Raw genomic sequence first — 12,332 nt, 5'->3', positions numbered from 1 at the left:
GCACTTTATTTAGCATACATGAGAAAAAAACATTGTAATTTCTAGTTACATTCTTTATTGCGGCATTTGTATTTTAGAATCTGTCCAGGAAAAAGTCTGAAAAAAAGAGGCTTGATGTTTCCTATGGAGAAAAGATTACATCAAAACAATGGTAAATGTATTATTATATTTCAAGTAACTGATTTAACAATTTATTTTATATATTTTAGGTGCCAGTAAACATTAGTTAGCATGTGTATTTTGACTCAGTTGGTATTTCATTTAGTTAAACATAAAATGTAGTAAAGGTTAACTATTTATAATGCTTTGTTGCTTTTGTACTATTATTTTGTGCTTTGTTTGGTGTTGTGTTTGGGGGAGATTATTATGTCTTTTCATCTACAACTTGCACTTCTGCAGGTATGTCAGCCCATGGGAATTTGTAGATGGTTCTGGCTTTCCTGCCTGACCTCAACACCATTTTATCCATCCTTCATTGACTGGGGCAAAGGATATCATTCTGACAGTATAGCTACCCAAAGTTCATAGTTTAATTAACGTTATACATCAAGCATTGAGACATCTATCATTGAATAACATTTTCACATTCGGCATTCCTGAACGAATTTTCTTTCGTTCCAGATCTCATTTTGGAATTTATCTTTCATTCCCTCCAATCCAACGACAGAATGACTGGGCGAGTCGCACTACTCCAAGTGATGTTACCAAGCATATATGGAGCTTCATCTAAGTAATCAACTGTTATACATATAGGATTAAACAAACTTTATTTTCCAAACATTCTGGTTTTTATACAACAAGAATACTCAATGATGGTTCATAGAGTGCTTTGGTTATTTCACTCAGGATAGCCCTAAACAACCCCTTATGGGTTTTTAAGTGTTGCTAATAAGATGTGCTTGATTATTGTATTCATATTTTTGTTGAATTTATGCAACATGGGGTTAAACCCACATTTTTTATATTCCATTGAGGTAGTAAAAATCTGGGTATGCAGTATCATTAAAACTCTGTAACAAGAAGCCTAAAGTCCAGTACAGCAAACAAACAAGAGGTTCTGCAGCAGATTTGAGGGAACAGTGTATTGCACACAGGGACAATAATAAACTATTGGTATTAAAACTTAGGTAAATGCTGTGGCAGGGCAAAAGACCTGCACGTGTAAATAATCCATTGTTGTGTATATTTATAGTTAAAAAATTTTGATTGTAATTGTGCACTAGGTATGGCAGGTTTTTGCTGTTTTACATAAAGTTGGAACGTTTTGAATTTAAGTTTGGCAGGGATGGGCTTAAATTTAACTTTGAAAATCCATATATGGAATGTGGCTGGAGGTTAATTGACTAATTGATGATCAATTAAGCCCAGCCACATGGTGGGAACAAATTGGGAATAAATGCTTTTCCATTGAAGTGAGATGTCTGGATCTAATGTATGCATTAGTTCAAGAACCACCTCTGTTCAGAAGAAGTCTCAGAATGCCACAAGTAAATCACCTGAAGCCAAAGGCTACTTCATATAATGTATTTACAAATTGGAGCTAAAACATTTTCAGAATTATCCAACTTTATATTGATTATATGCCTTCTGCCAGTTCTGTTGTCAATTTAATGCTTGTCTTCTTTCTGTTCCTTAAGGATATTATCTTCAAGTATTGCTCATCCTTGTTAGACAGTTTTTTAGGTTAGACAATCCTGGGTTTGTCAAGTACAGATGATGTTTCTCTGTACTTGTTAATTATGCTTCCGATACCACACCTTGAAAATCAAGTGATGCAAGCTATTTCACTCAATATTTTTCCTTCTTTATGCAAGTCAAGGTTGTTATAATAGTAGAAAACACTAGTGGAGGCTTTGAGTAAATTGCTGATGCTCATTATGCATTAGAGTAGAAAAATGCAACATGTCTAAGACTTTTGCACAGCAGTATATATACAGTGCCATGAAAAAGTATTTGCCCCCTGTCTGATTTTCTGTATTTTTGCATATTTCTGACACCGAATGTTATCATATCTTCAACCAAAGTCTAGTATTAGATAAAAGGGACCCTGAGTGAACAAATAACACAACATTTTGATACTTATTTTATTTATTTATTTAAAGAAAGTTATGCAACACCCAATGCCCCTGTGTAAAAAAGTAATCACCCCCTTAGACTCAATAACTGGTTATGCTTCCTTTAGCAGCAATAACTGCAACCAAATACTTTCTGTAGTTATTGATCAGTCTCTCACAGGGCCGTGGAGGCCACTCATATTCATGCAGAACTGCTTCAACTCAGTGACATTTGTGTGTTTTCGAGCATAACCTGCTCGTTTCAGGTCCTGCCACAATATCTCAATGGAGTTTAGGTCAAGACTTTGACTAGGGCATTCCAAAACTTTAAATTTCTTGTTCTTCAACCATTCTGATGTAGACTTGCTTGTGTGTGTCTTGCTGCATAACCCAGCTGAGCTTCTGCTGCAGCTCACAGATGGATGGCCTGACATTCTCCTGTAGAATTATCTGATACAGAGCAGAATTCATGGTTCCTTCAATGATGGCAAGTGGCTTAGCTCCTGATGCAGCAAAGCATCCCCAAATCATGACACTACCACCACCACGCTTGTCCGTTGGTATGAGGTTCTTACTGTGGAATGCAGTGTTTGATTTTCGCTAGACATAAGGGGGCCCATGTTGGCCAAAAAGTTTTACTTTTGACTCATCTGTCCATAGAACATTGTTCCAGAACTCTTGAGGATCATCCAAGTGCTTTTTGGAAAACTTGAGACGAGCATTCGTGTTCTTAATGAGCAGTGGTTCCCCCCTTGCCATGAATCACATTTTTGCCCAATGTCTTTCTGATGGTGGAGTCATGAACTCTGACCTTAGCTGTGGCGAGAGAGGCCTGCAGATCCCTAGATGTTTTTCTAGGGTTTTTTGTGACTTCCTGGACAATTTACACCTTGCTCTTGGAGAGATTTTGGCAGGATGTCCACTCCTGGGAAGATTCACTACTGTCCCAAACTTTCTCCATTTGGACAATACTACCAAAATAACAATAGTAATTGTAGAACATACTATACATTGGGCAGGATGTATTTGTTTACTTGAAAGAGCTCTGCAAATCAATATGACCTTAACTCCCTTAAAAGGGACAAGGCCCCAACATAAACCAAAAGAACTGTAAGGGATCTCCTCCAAGCAGCTGATTAGTTGATGAAACTGACATCAGCATAAGACACATACTTACCCCTCCACTGCAGAGCTCGCTCTTTTGTTGAATGATAAGATGTTCGTCTTTGAATTGTCTGGTTTGTGGCTCACTTCCAGCCGTTATCTTCTCATTCAATTCAATAGGCTGAGATGCTAATTCATTACAGAACCAAGCCTTTACATCTTTTTAATGGCATCCCTAAAAGTGCATCTTTAAACAAGTTGTTAAGATACAAGGGAAAAATCAAAGTGTGAATTCCAGTCTTACAAGAAGCATGTTTACAAAATAAATAACTTAAGTAACATAAATCTAGGTAACTTAAGCGCATGTTTGTTTCTCAGTAACAATACTGTACAATTAATAATATAGGAGCTAATTAATCCTTTCGTGCATGAAATATTGAAAATTGCTGAAAAAAATTGAAGTAGTTTTGGACACCTAATAAATATAGTGTTCATTAAAAATGTTTTTCATGACACATATGAGGCTATCATGCATTTGTGTCTTCCATATATCCCCAATAAAAACTAGAGGAACGTTTTTTTTTTTTTTAATTCATCCCCACGTGAGGTTGTCATGCATGAAAGGGTTAAACAAGTTGAATATATACCCCAAGGTTTGGAGATTCAAAAATGCAAGATGTTATGGAAGGACCAGACCGTGTGACCATTCCTCAGTGATTATTGTCTTCAGGGAAGTTTGAGGGTGGAACTCTGCTGCAACGTCTGTTATCTAGACTTGTCTACAATAGAGTCATCACTTTTTTTATTCTCTCTTGGATATGTCATCATTGGGATACTAAACAAAATATAACAGTGCTAGAATGGCACTCTATAAATAATGACAGCTTGGCTCCAGGAGGTGATTTAGAGGATATTCAATACACTGTTTCACACTTATTCTTGTGTAAATGTAGTGTCATTCAATTGTGGGCCTCTCTATCACAGTTGTGCTGAACTACTGTTTTTGTGATGCCACAGTGCTGCCTAGAAAGTGCCTCCCTCCTCTCCCTCCTTGCTGTATGCTATTACCAGCCTTGCAACAGAGAATGTCTCGCAAAACAAAACATTTAAAAACTGAATGTACCTAATCATTATTACATCTTAATTATAGAACATTCAAAGCATTGATGAAAATCTGACTCGGCAGAATTTGGTTTAGACCAATGATAGGCATATCATTTCATAAAGAACCACGGTTTAAAGTTCATTAACAAAAAAGAAAAAAAAACAATCTCTGTGAAACTCTTGTTCACTGCAATATACGTTTTTTCCAGCTTAATCTTCATTTTGAAAATAACCAGTGACAGCTGCTAATGGAAGGCAGTTATTGAAATGATTTCTAGCCTGTCTCCTTTAAATTCCCCAGGGGATAAGCCAGACACATTATTTATTTTGAGCCCCAATTGTATGCAGAGCCCAGCATGTACAAAGTACTAATTAATACCCCATAGTGGGACACAGTAACAAGGACAGATGACATGTAAATGATGTCCTATTAAGGCCCAGTGGCTCAATAATTTGTCATTTAATATTATTACTTAATTTGTTAAGATCTTTAAATGACTTTAAACAGTTGCTGGTTTGGTATGAGAACAATTATGTGCTGTATCTGCCTTTCAACTATTTTCTAGTACAATAATATTCTCTGATGTTTAGAATTTGTAGATGACACCTACTGATGATGAACCAGTATTGCATTTTAGGACTTGTTTTAAATTGGTAATGACACCTACAGTAAATTACTCACACAATAAAGTCAATCCAAATGTTTTAAGCTACCTTTTACCTATCGGTTTTTACACTTTCTTTAGTAACTGGTTGTAGTCTACATCTATTTAAATATTAAGTGTATCCGGGGGTTAATTTGTAAACAAAAAGGTCCCAGATCTTATAATTAAGGAAAAGGAAAAGCATTTTTGTTTCTAGGCCAAATGTACTGACCTGGGTTTGCAGCAGCTTCTGTATGTGCTTCATGCTCTCATCTGCCGGGGGATTGGGGTTTCGTGTCTTATTATTGCTGCTGGTGGCTGCATGCCAACCTTTACCTAGCCATGTTTGAACATAATCTTCAGGTTTTAATAATACTATTGACGGACTGACTAAGCAGATGAACAGGAGTGATGACATTATTCATCTTAAGAACGAGTTATTTCTTTTGGTGTTTTGCCATTTTGGGTGTGAAGAAAACTTGAAATTTCACAAACATTGACATTGCATCTTAAAATATATCATTACAGTACACTTGTCTAATTTAATTCAAGGAACAGAAAAGTGTTTTTTTATTGTATATGTTATGTATCGTGTATAGAGAGTTCAAGCAGAAATTATATATATATATATATATTATATATATATATATATATATATATATATATATATTATATTCATATACAGCCTAGTGTATCTGTGTGTAATTAAGTGTGACATACAGCACAGATGGACAGATGTACAGACTGAGAGAAACCACAATATATCACTCTTAAACAACTAATACATTATGCTGGATATGTTAATCCGCAGCTATTAACACCCAATACTGTGGTGCAAAATTTAGAAAATAAAGTTAATCTTTTCAAAGACAAACTATTTAAAGACAATGAAAAAAGACTACTAGCCGAAATGTCATTACATTTATTATGTTTCTCTTAGTATTTCTAAAGTCAGACTTTTAAAAATTTTAGTTATTTATAAATTCTATGTAACATATTTTAAGTATTTATGAATAGGATATTTCACTGCATTTTCAACAGTCTTATAATGAAAACCACTCTCGGTGCCTTTCAATCGGAAGACCTCTTTCTGGTGATGCTAATTCACCACTGGTGCTATAATAGTGGATTTAAATTTTATTCACAAAAAAAAAGACATTTTAACTTATATCCCACTAATTCTATTGCAAATTCAAACACATGTTCTATTTTCATAAAAAATTGAATCAGCAATAATTAGATAATAATAAGCAAATAGGGCATAACGACTATGTTAAAAGTAATTGCATGTATTTGAGATTGCCCTGCCCCTGTGAATACTGGCCATGAATTCATTTTAGGAAGCTTGATCTGCATTTGACAGCTGTCTCATCAGGGTCCCGTGAAGTTCAGTCATAAAGCTATTGTTATCATAGACTCAACTTGATTCCATTGTTCCTTGCTTAAAGGGTGAATAATTTATTGTTTATATCCATTGATTGGTGGAACTGTGTTTAACAAATATAATATTGGAAACTATTGGAAAACTGAACTAGGTGTTAATTGGAGAAAAAAAAATGGGAAAAAAGGTTAAAAATGAACAAGATCAAAATATCTGACTGCAAAATTTGCTAGGACAAGTAGTTCTACACAGACAGGTATGTTATATAAAATAACCATTTCTTATTTTTTATTTCAACATTTAATAACAATTCCAGTTTATTTCATGGAATTGTTTACCAAGACTATTCATTGTTAATATTGTTATTTTTTGCTAATGCCAGCTTTATAGACAATAGCTACAGCAGTTATGTCTTTTTATTGACATTTTTAAAATGTTACCTTGCAGCACAATATCTCTTCAGGGTTCAGTCACAAAATTAAACACCTGTTTATACATATTTTAACACAATTGAACATTCTTGAAGGAGAAATCTTTATGCTGATTTATACAGATTAGCATAAAAGAAATCCACTGTAATGGGATTTACATTATGTGTGTCAAGTTATTTGAGGTGCAGTGCAATTCTGTGTTATGAAAAAAAAAAATAATAATTTTGTTCACAGTATTAAGGATTATCAATTAGAAGTTTTGTAGACTATGTGTTTGGATATTCTTTCAGGGACCAAGCTTTGGTCCAGATGGTATGTTGTCAGAGCTGGAAGTGTATAGCATTTTTAGACAGATGAAAGCTTGTGTTTTTTTGTTTCTCAGTGTGCAAAGAGGGTTGCTTGGACTGGACTGGGTTGTGGGGCTGGGGAGGGGAGAGTGTCTGAGGGAAGCCTCCCCACCTGCTGCCACCTGTTCAACTCAAAATCCTGTGCTATAAAAAGCTCCCCCTTCCTCACACCACTGAAAGCACACAGCTATTGAGAGAAAACAGTTGGAGACTGCATCCCAGTGCAATTCTGATGTGGCCAAGCACTTACTGTTGGAAACACGCCCGATATGAAGAAATTAACCAAGCTAATCTAGAAGAGATAGTGGTCATTTCTAAACTCACAAACTGTAGGTAATAAAAGAAATATAGAACAATAACATATGTAATAATATAGATGGTTGACACATTTATTACAGCAATTAAAAAGCAGTGCGTTTAATTGGCCTTCTTGTTCCACTTTTGAAATAACTTCAGTGTTAAACATGAAATCCTGCCAGTCCAGCTGTGCTAATTCTGGCTCTGAGGGAACGCCTGTCTCACAGAAGACAGAGAATGCTTACAGGAGGAGAATAGCGGCCAACTGCATGAGAGAAAGAGGATGCAGGGTCTGAACACCGCCTTCGACCGGCTGCGCAAGGTGGTGCCTCAGTGGGGTGTGACAAAGTGCCTGCCCCTGTGTGTATTTGTGTTGTATGTTAATGTTGGTGTATAGTCATATAGTATAGTCTGTATAACACAAGTATTTAAAATGTATATTTGTATTTAGGCACGAGGATTGCACAGCACTTCACGTGCAAGTAAAACGTAATAATATGTGAGCACGGGGTATTGCACTTTATTAATTCACGTGCAGTTGTACCGCGACTCCAATTGAATGATTGATTAGCAATTGAGTCATGGTACAGCTGCATAAAAGCTGCATGTTTTCACCCACTCTGGGTTGGGTGTTCGGTGAGTGGAGAACGGGATTGGAGACGGAGGTAATAAATAATAAGATAATAACGTAAAGTTAAAATATCTGCTCACCGTCTTTTGTGTAGTGTTAGTCTGTTTTGTTTGTCTCTTGTTTTGGCGAAAGTGCCGTGTCCTGTGTTTTTGTGATTGTTCCAACCATTTATTTTCTGGCTGTCTGTTCATTTATTAAATGCTGAGCGAAACTATTCGCTCAGCTCCACCTCTCTCTGTTGTTTATTTTTCTGTTTCTGGTCTGACGTCACCCACTGCAACCGTTTTTGTGACGGGGGCAGGACAAGAAGCTATCCAAGTACGAGACCCTGCAGATGGCCCTCAGCTACATCATGGCCCTGAACAGCATCCTAACGGACGCAGAGCGCTACAGGAGCAGCTCACAGAGGGAATGGCTTAACCAGCAGATTGAGCATTTCCAGCAGGAAAACTACCATTTCTTCCTGGTGCTAGGGTCCCCGATGGAGAACAAGAACTACACCCATCCTTCCTTACCAGCATGAGAGTTATCAGATTGTTAATTTAACACTGGCAGTGTTTATGAAATGCAGGGAAGAACACGACTGAGACGGGCAAACCACTAAATGTCACAACAAACGTGTGAGAGCAACTAAAATCATTCACTGGATGTATTGTAGATGTTGGTAAATACACTTGTATTCTGTTTTGCGTAAGTCTTTTTGGATTTATCTGTTTGGTTTGGGCCAAGTTGTGGTCTTTTTCAAAAAAATAATTTCATGTGACCTTTTGGTCAGTTTTATACTTGTATCTTTTATTTTTAAAAGCTGGAATCTGTCCATTATCTGCAAGTTGCTATAACACATGTGTGTTTTAGGCTTCCAAATGCATTGTTCTTGAGATAATGAAATGATGTCAAAGCTGTACATTTGTGATGTACATAGTGTTTGTATAACAGTTTTGATGCATTAAACCTACTAGTTCATACTACTAAAATATACAAGTTCTCTTGCAAGTTCTACCTTTATTTAATGGTGCCTTCTCCACCTCATATTAACCAGTAAAGTGTTAAAAATAATCTTGCTTGTACATAAAATAAATGTCATATGTTTTCTCAATCAATAGTTCTTTTGCTTACTTTAAATAAAACCTGAACAGCACTTTTAGTTTCTTGCACACCTCTATAGATTACAGCAAAATAAAGGAAAAGCAATACTACCCATTTGTTGGAATAAATATAACTTTATTCACTGAAAAAAAAAAAAAAAACAGTCCATCATTTTCTTACGACTGGTGCAATTTTACATAACAAACTTTTGCTTCAAAGCCAAACATTCGTCCTATTGTATACCAAAGCACATGTATATGTAAGCAACTAGGCACTGTAAACTCCAAAAAGCACTTCCAAAAGATGGTCAATGTTGTAACAAACATCTTGATCATTTTATATTTTAAGCAAAATGTAGTTCATTAAGATAATAATTAGAGAGTACCTTAATATAGTAACCATGATTAAAACTGTATACATCGGTTGTCTAGACCGGTTTTAATCTCCCAGGGCTTTTAATATTGTATTATTATATTATATTATATTATTCTAAGGCATATGTTTAATAATTTCTATTGTTCAATAATTTCTACAGTTTTAAAATGACCAACATTGGGAATCAAAGCAATATTATTCCCCTCTGCTTCAAAAGATAACAAAGACCTCAAAAATGGTACAATATGCGAGTACATAGATAGAGGCCAATTTGCTGTGTGAACATAAGTATGTATTCTATTCATATCACAATCTTAAAAGTTATTACCCAATCAAAGTTTTAGAGGTCAAAATGACAGCGGGTCAAATATGGGAACATTCAAAAATCAATAAGCCGCTTTTGTTTTTTAGGTAGAATCAAGTTTTCAGGAAAAGTATCTCTAAATATATTTTAAAAAACTAAAATAAAATGTATTTACATCAAGCCTTCTCATTTTTTTAAAACCTTATTGTAGCAAAAATAATGATTATTCAGTTACTATGCATATAAGTGAGCATTTAAACACATTTAAGAATACCCCCTGGGCCACATTTAACAGCTTATTATGCACTCCATGGTTCTCATCACTTCCAAAAACATCAGCGCCACCACTTGAACTTACAAAGTCATTGATAAACAAAATGAAAAATGACTGACCCCAATCACTAAAACCAACCTATTTAAAAAGTCATCCCAATGTATCTTCCAATCACATTCAAACATACCTACAAACACAGGTAATACCCCAATATTAACCAGACTATCAAAAATCCTTTATTGATAATATATAACAAAATGTGTTTGACAGACAAATCAGCTACATCATACACAACACAACAAGTATACTGCAAGATGTCTTTCCATAAAATAAGATACCTACATACATGGCTATATAAATTTTGTTTGAAAAAACAAAAAAACTGTGGCTCTTGTGTATTGTTGATAGGAACTGCACTCTGTAGACCATTTTTGTGAGGCAAATTAATTTCAAACAGTGTCATTATAACCAGGTCATTATAATGCATTACCAAAATAACTAAAATGCACAATTGAAGATTGTGACATATGTCAACCAAAAGCTGTATGGTTCAAGAGGACACTAATATTTTATGACATCAATCTTCTGTCTTACAACAGAACTTACTTTTAAGAAGAAAATTGCCAAGTCTGTGCATTATAAATGAAGCCACTACACTGTTTGTGCTGATTGTATTACATAAGGCTAGAAAACTGTGCTCAGAATTTTAACTATATATTTCCTGCAACAGACACAGCAGATATCAGCATACTACTACTACTAACAGGCTGTTTGTAAACCATGTATCTCTTTGCTGTGTTTTACAGTTCCACAATGACTATCCTACATGAATAAATCTGAAAGGCCTTTTCACAGTTCCTCACTTTCCACTGTTGCCTCCTGGGAAGGTGAGAACAGCAAAGAGCAGCTGTCCACTGAAGGGAAGGCCGACAAGATGTCCAGTCCTTGACCGGTGAGGGCAGCGTAGCGACTACTCGGCGACCGCACTTTCTTCATTGGCTGCGGGATCTGTTGGTGCCACTGGGCTGTGATTACCCAAAAAAAGTGTGAAAGTAACAAAGATTAATATTGAGATAAAACTACAAGCTTACTCTCCTTCAAGCTGAGCTCCAGAGCAAGGGGGGGGGGGGGTGGGGGTCAGTTATAGGGTGACGCAGCAGGGAGACAACAGTGAGGTGAAGCTGCACTGGCCAGTCTATTAAAGTACAGGTCAGTAATGCGTAGGGAAGCAGCAAAGGTGATAGGAGTTAGTCCAAGACGCCGTGATAGCAAGAAGCAGCTGTGCCAGGGTACCTACACAAACAAAATGTTAAGTGCAGTCCTTGTAATGGTGTATCGGTCCTGAAAATAAAGGTATGTATTTTTTATATACACTCATTAAGTGTAACATGCAAGTGCCCAGAGAAGCAGAACAAATGGACCATCGCACATTTGCTAATGAATGTTTCCCACTAGAGATCATTAAAGATCTTCCAAAGTAGACAAAGGTCCTCATGAACTTAGTCAAGGCTAACATTGGAATTATGGCTCTGCAACCTTTATAGTAGCTTATAAAAAGTTTACAAAAAAAACTGAGCACAATTACAAATGTGTGCAATTACATATTTTTTTAAAGCTGTTGTAAGAATAGTTTTTTGCATCATGATTGAATAGTTGTCCTTGTTTACCTCATAATGTTAGGCATAGATACAGTTAAATAAATCACCTTATTCCCAGGAACATAGAATTGGTTTCAATAAAAGTGCCACTGTTAACTAGTGTCAATATTGGAATAAGTAAGCACACTGAACAGAGGTTACCTGTCATTTAACCTGTCAACCATTTAATAGATTTTTTATAATTTGCATGACAGTAGTCCCTGTACGTATTAGTGTTTTCAAAGCGGGTTAAGAGCTTAACGAAGTTGCTATCCACATTAAGCATGTTTGTTTTTTTGTTTTTTTAAATTTTAGGTCTACTCTGCCTTGAACTGGTGAAACTTAGTTGGTACACAATAGATCCACAATGGTCCACTAACCCAGATTCGTGCATTCTGAACGTGCCTATCCCATGGCCCATGTTTCACTTAAGCCGGTTTCAAACGTTTGGACTTATGTTAACATGGACAGGGGCTAAGACATTGTATTTAGTTTCACCAATCTTTTCAGATAATATACACTTGACTGGTCAAAAACGTGTCATGTGATCCACCAGACCTACGTAAGCTGTATGAGAGGTGTGCCAGCACAACCTAATCTCCCTTGACACAGGTGCTAGAATGATAACATTTGCAGAAACCATCCACAAGAAAGCACAAGTCT

The 12,332-nt window shown here is 36.0% G+C and overlaps 1 protein-coding gene and 1 pseudogene across 4 annotated transcripts in view; one reads left to right on the top strand and one right to left on the bottom strand.

The window, feature by feature from the left end:
* Nucleotides 1-7,529: 7,529 nt before the first annotated feature.
* LOC121321672 lies at nucleotides 7,530-8,539 on the top strand (annotated as a pseudogene).
* A 696-nt stretch (nucleotides 8,540-9,235) lies between these two features.
* The window catches only part of LOC121321883 (myopalladin-like), a 115,959-nt gene continuing 112,862 nt past the window's right edge, over nucleotides 9,236-12,332 (bottom strand). For 2 of the 4 annotated variants that reach the window (XM_041261208.1, XM_041261209.1), the window contains one exon: nucleotides 9,236-11,057. In XM_041261208.1, coding sequence (XP_041117142.1) covers nucleotides 10,882-11,057 — 176 coding nt within the window. In that variant the 3' untranslated portion in view covers nucleotides 9,236-10,881. The remainder of the gene's footprint in view (nucleotides 11,058-12,332) is intronic. The other 2 variants (XM_041261210.1, XM_041261211.1) reach the window with 2 other exon arrangements.

Source organism: Polyodon spathula, chromosome 10 (assembly GCF_017654505.1).
Source record: "Polyodon spathula isolate WHYD16114869_AA chromosome 10, ASM1765450v1, whole genome shotgun sequence".
Taxonomy (NCBI): Eukaryota; Metazoa; Chordata; class Actinopteri; order Acipenseriformes; family Polyodontidae; genus Polyodon; species Polyodon spathula.
The sequence above is the reverse complement of the archived record's forward strand: the minus strand, read 5'-3'. Positions and strand labels throughout refer to the sequence as shown.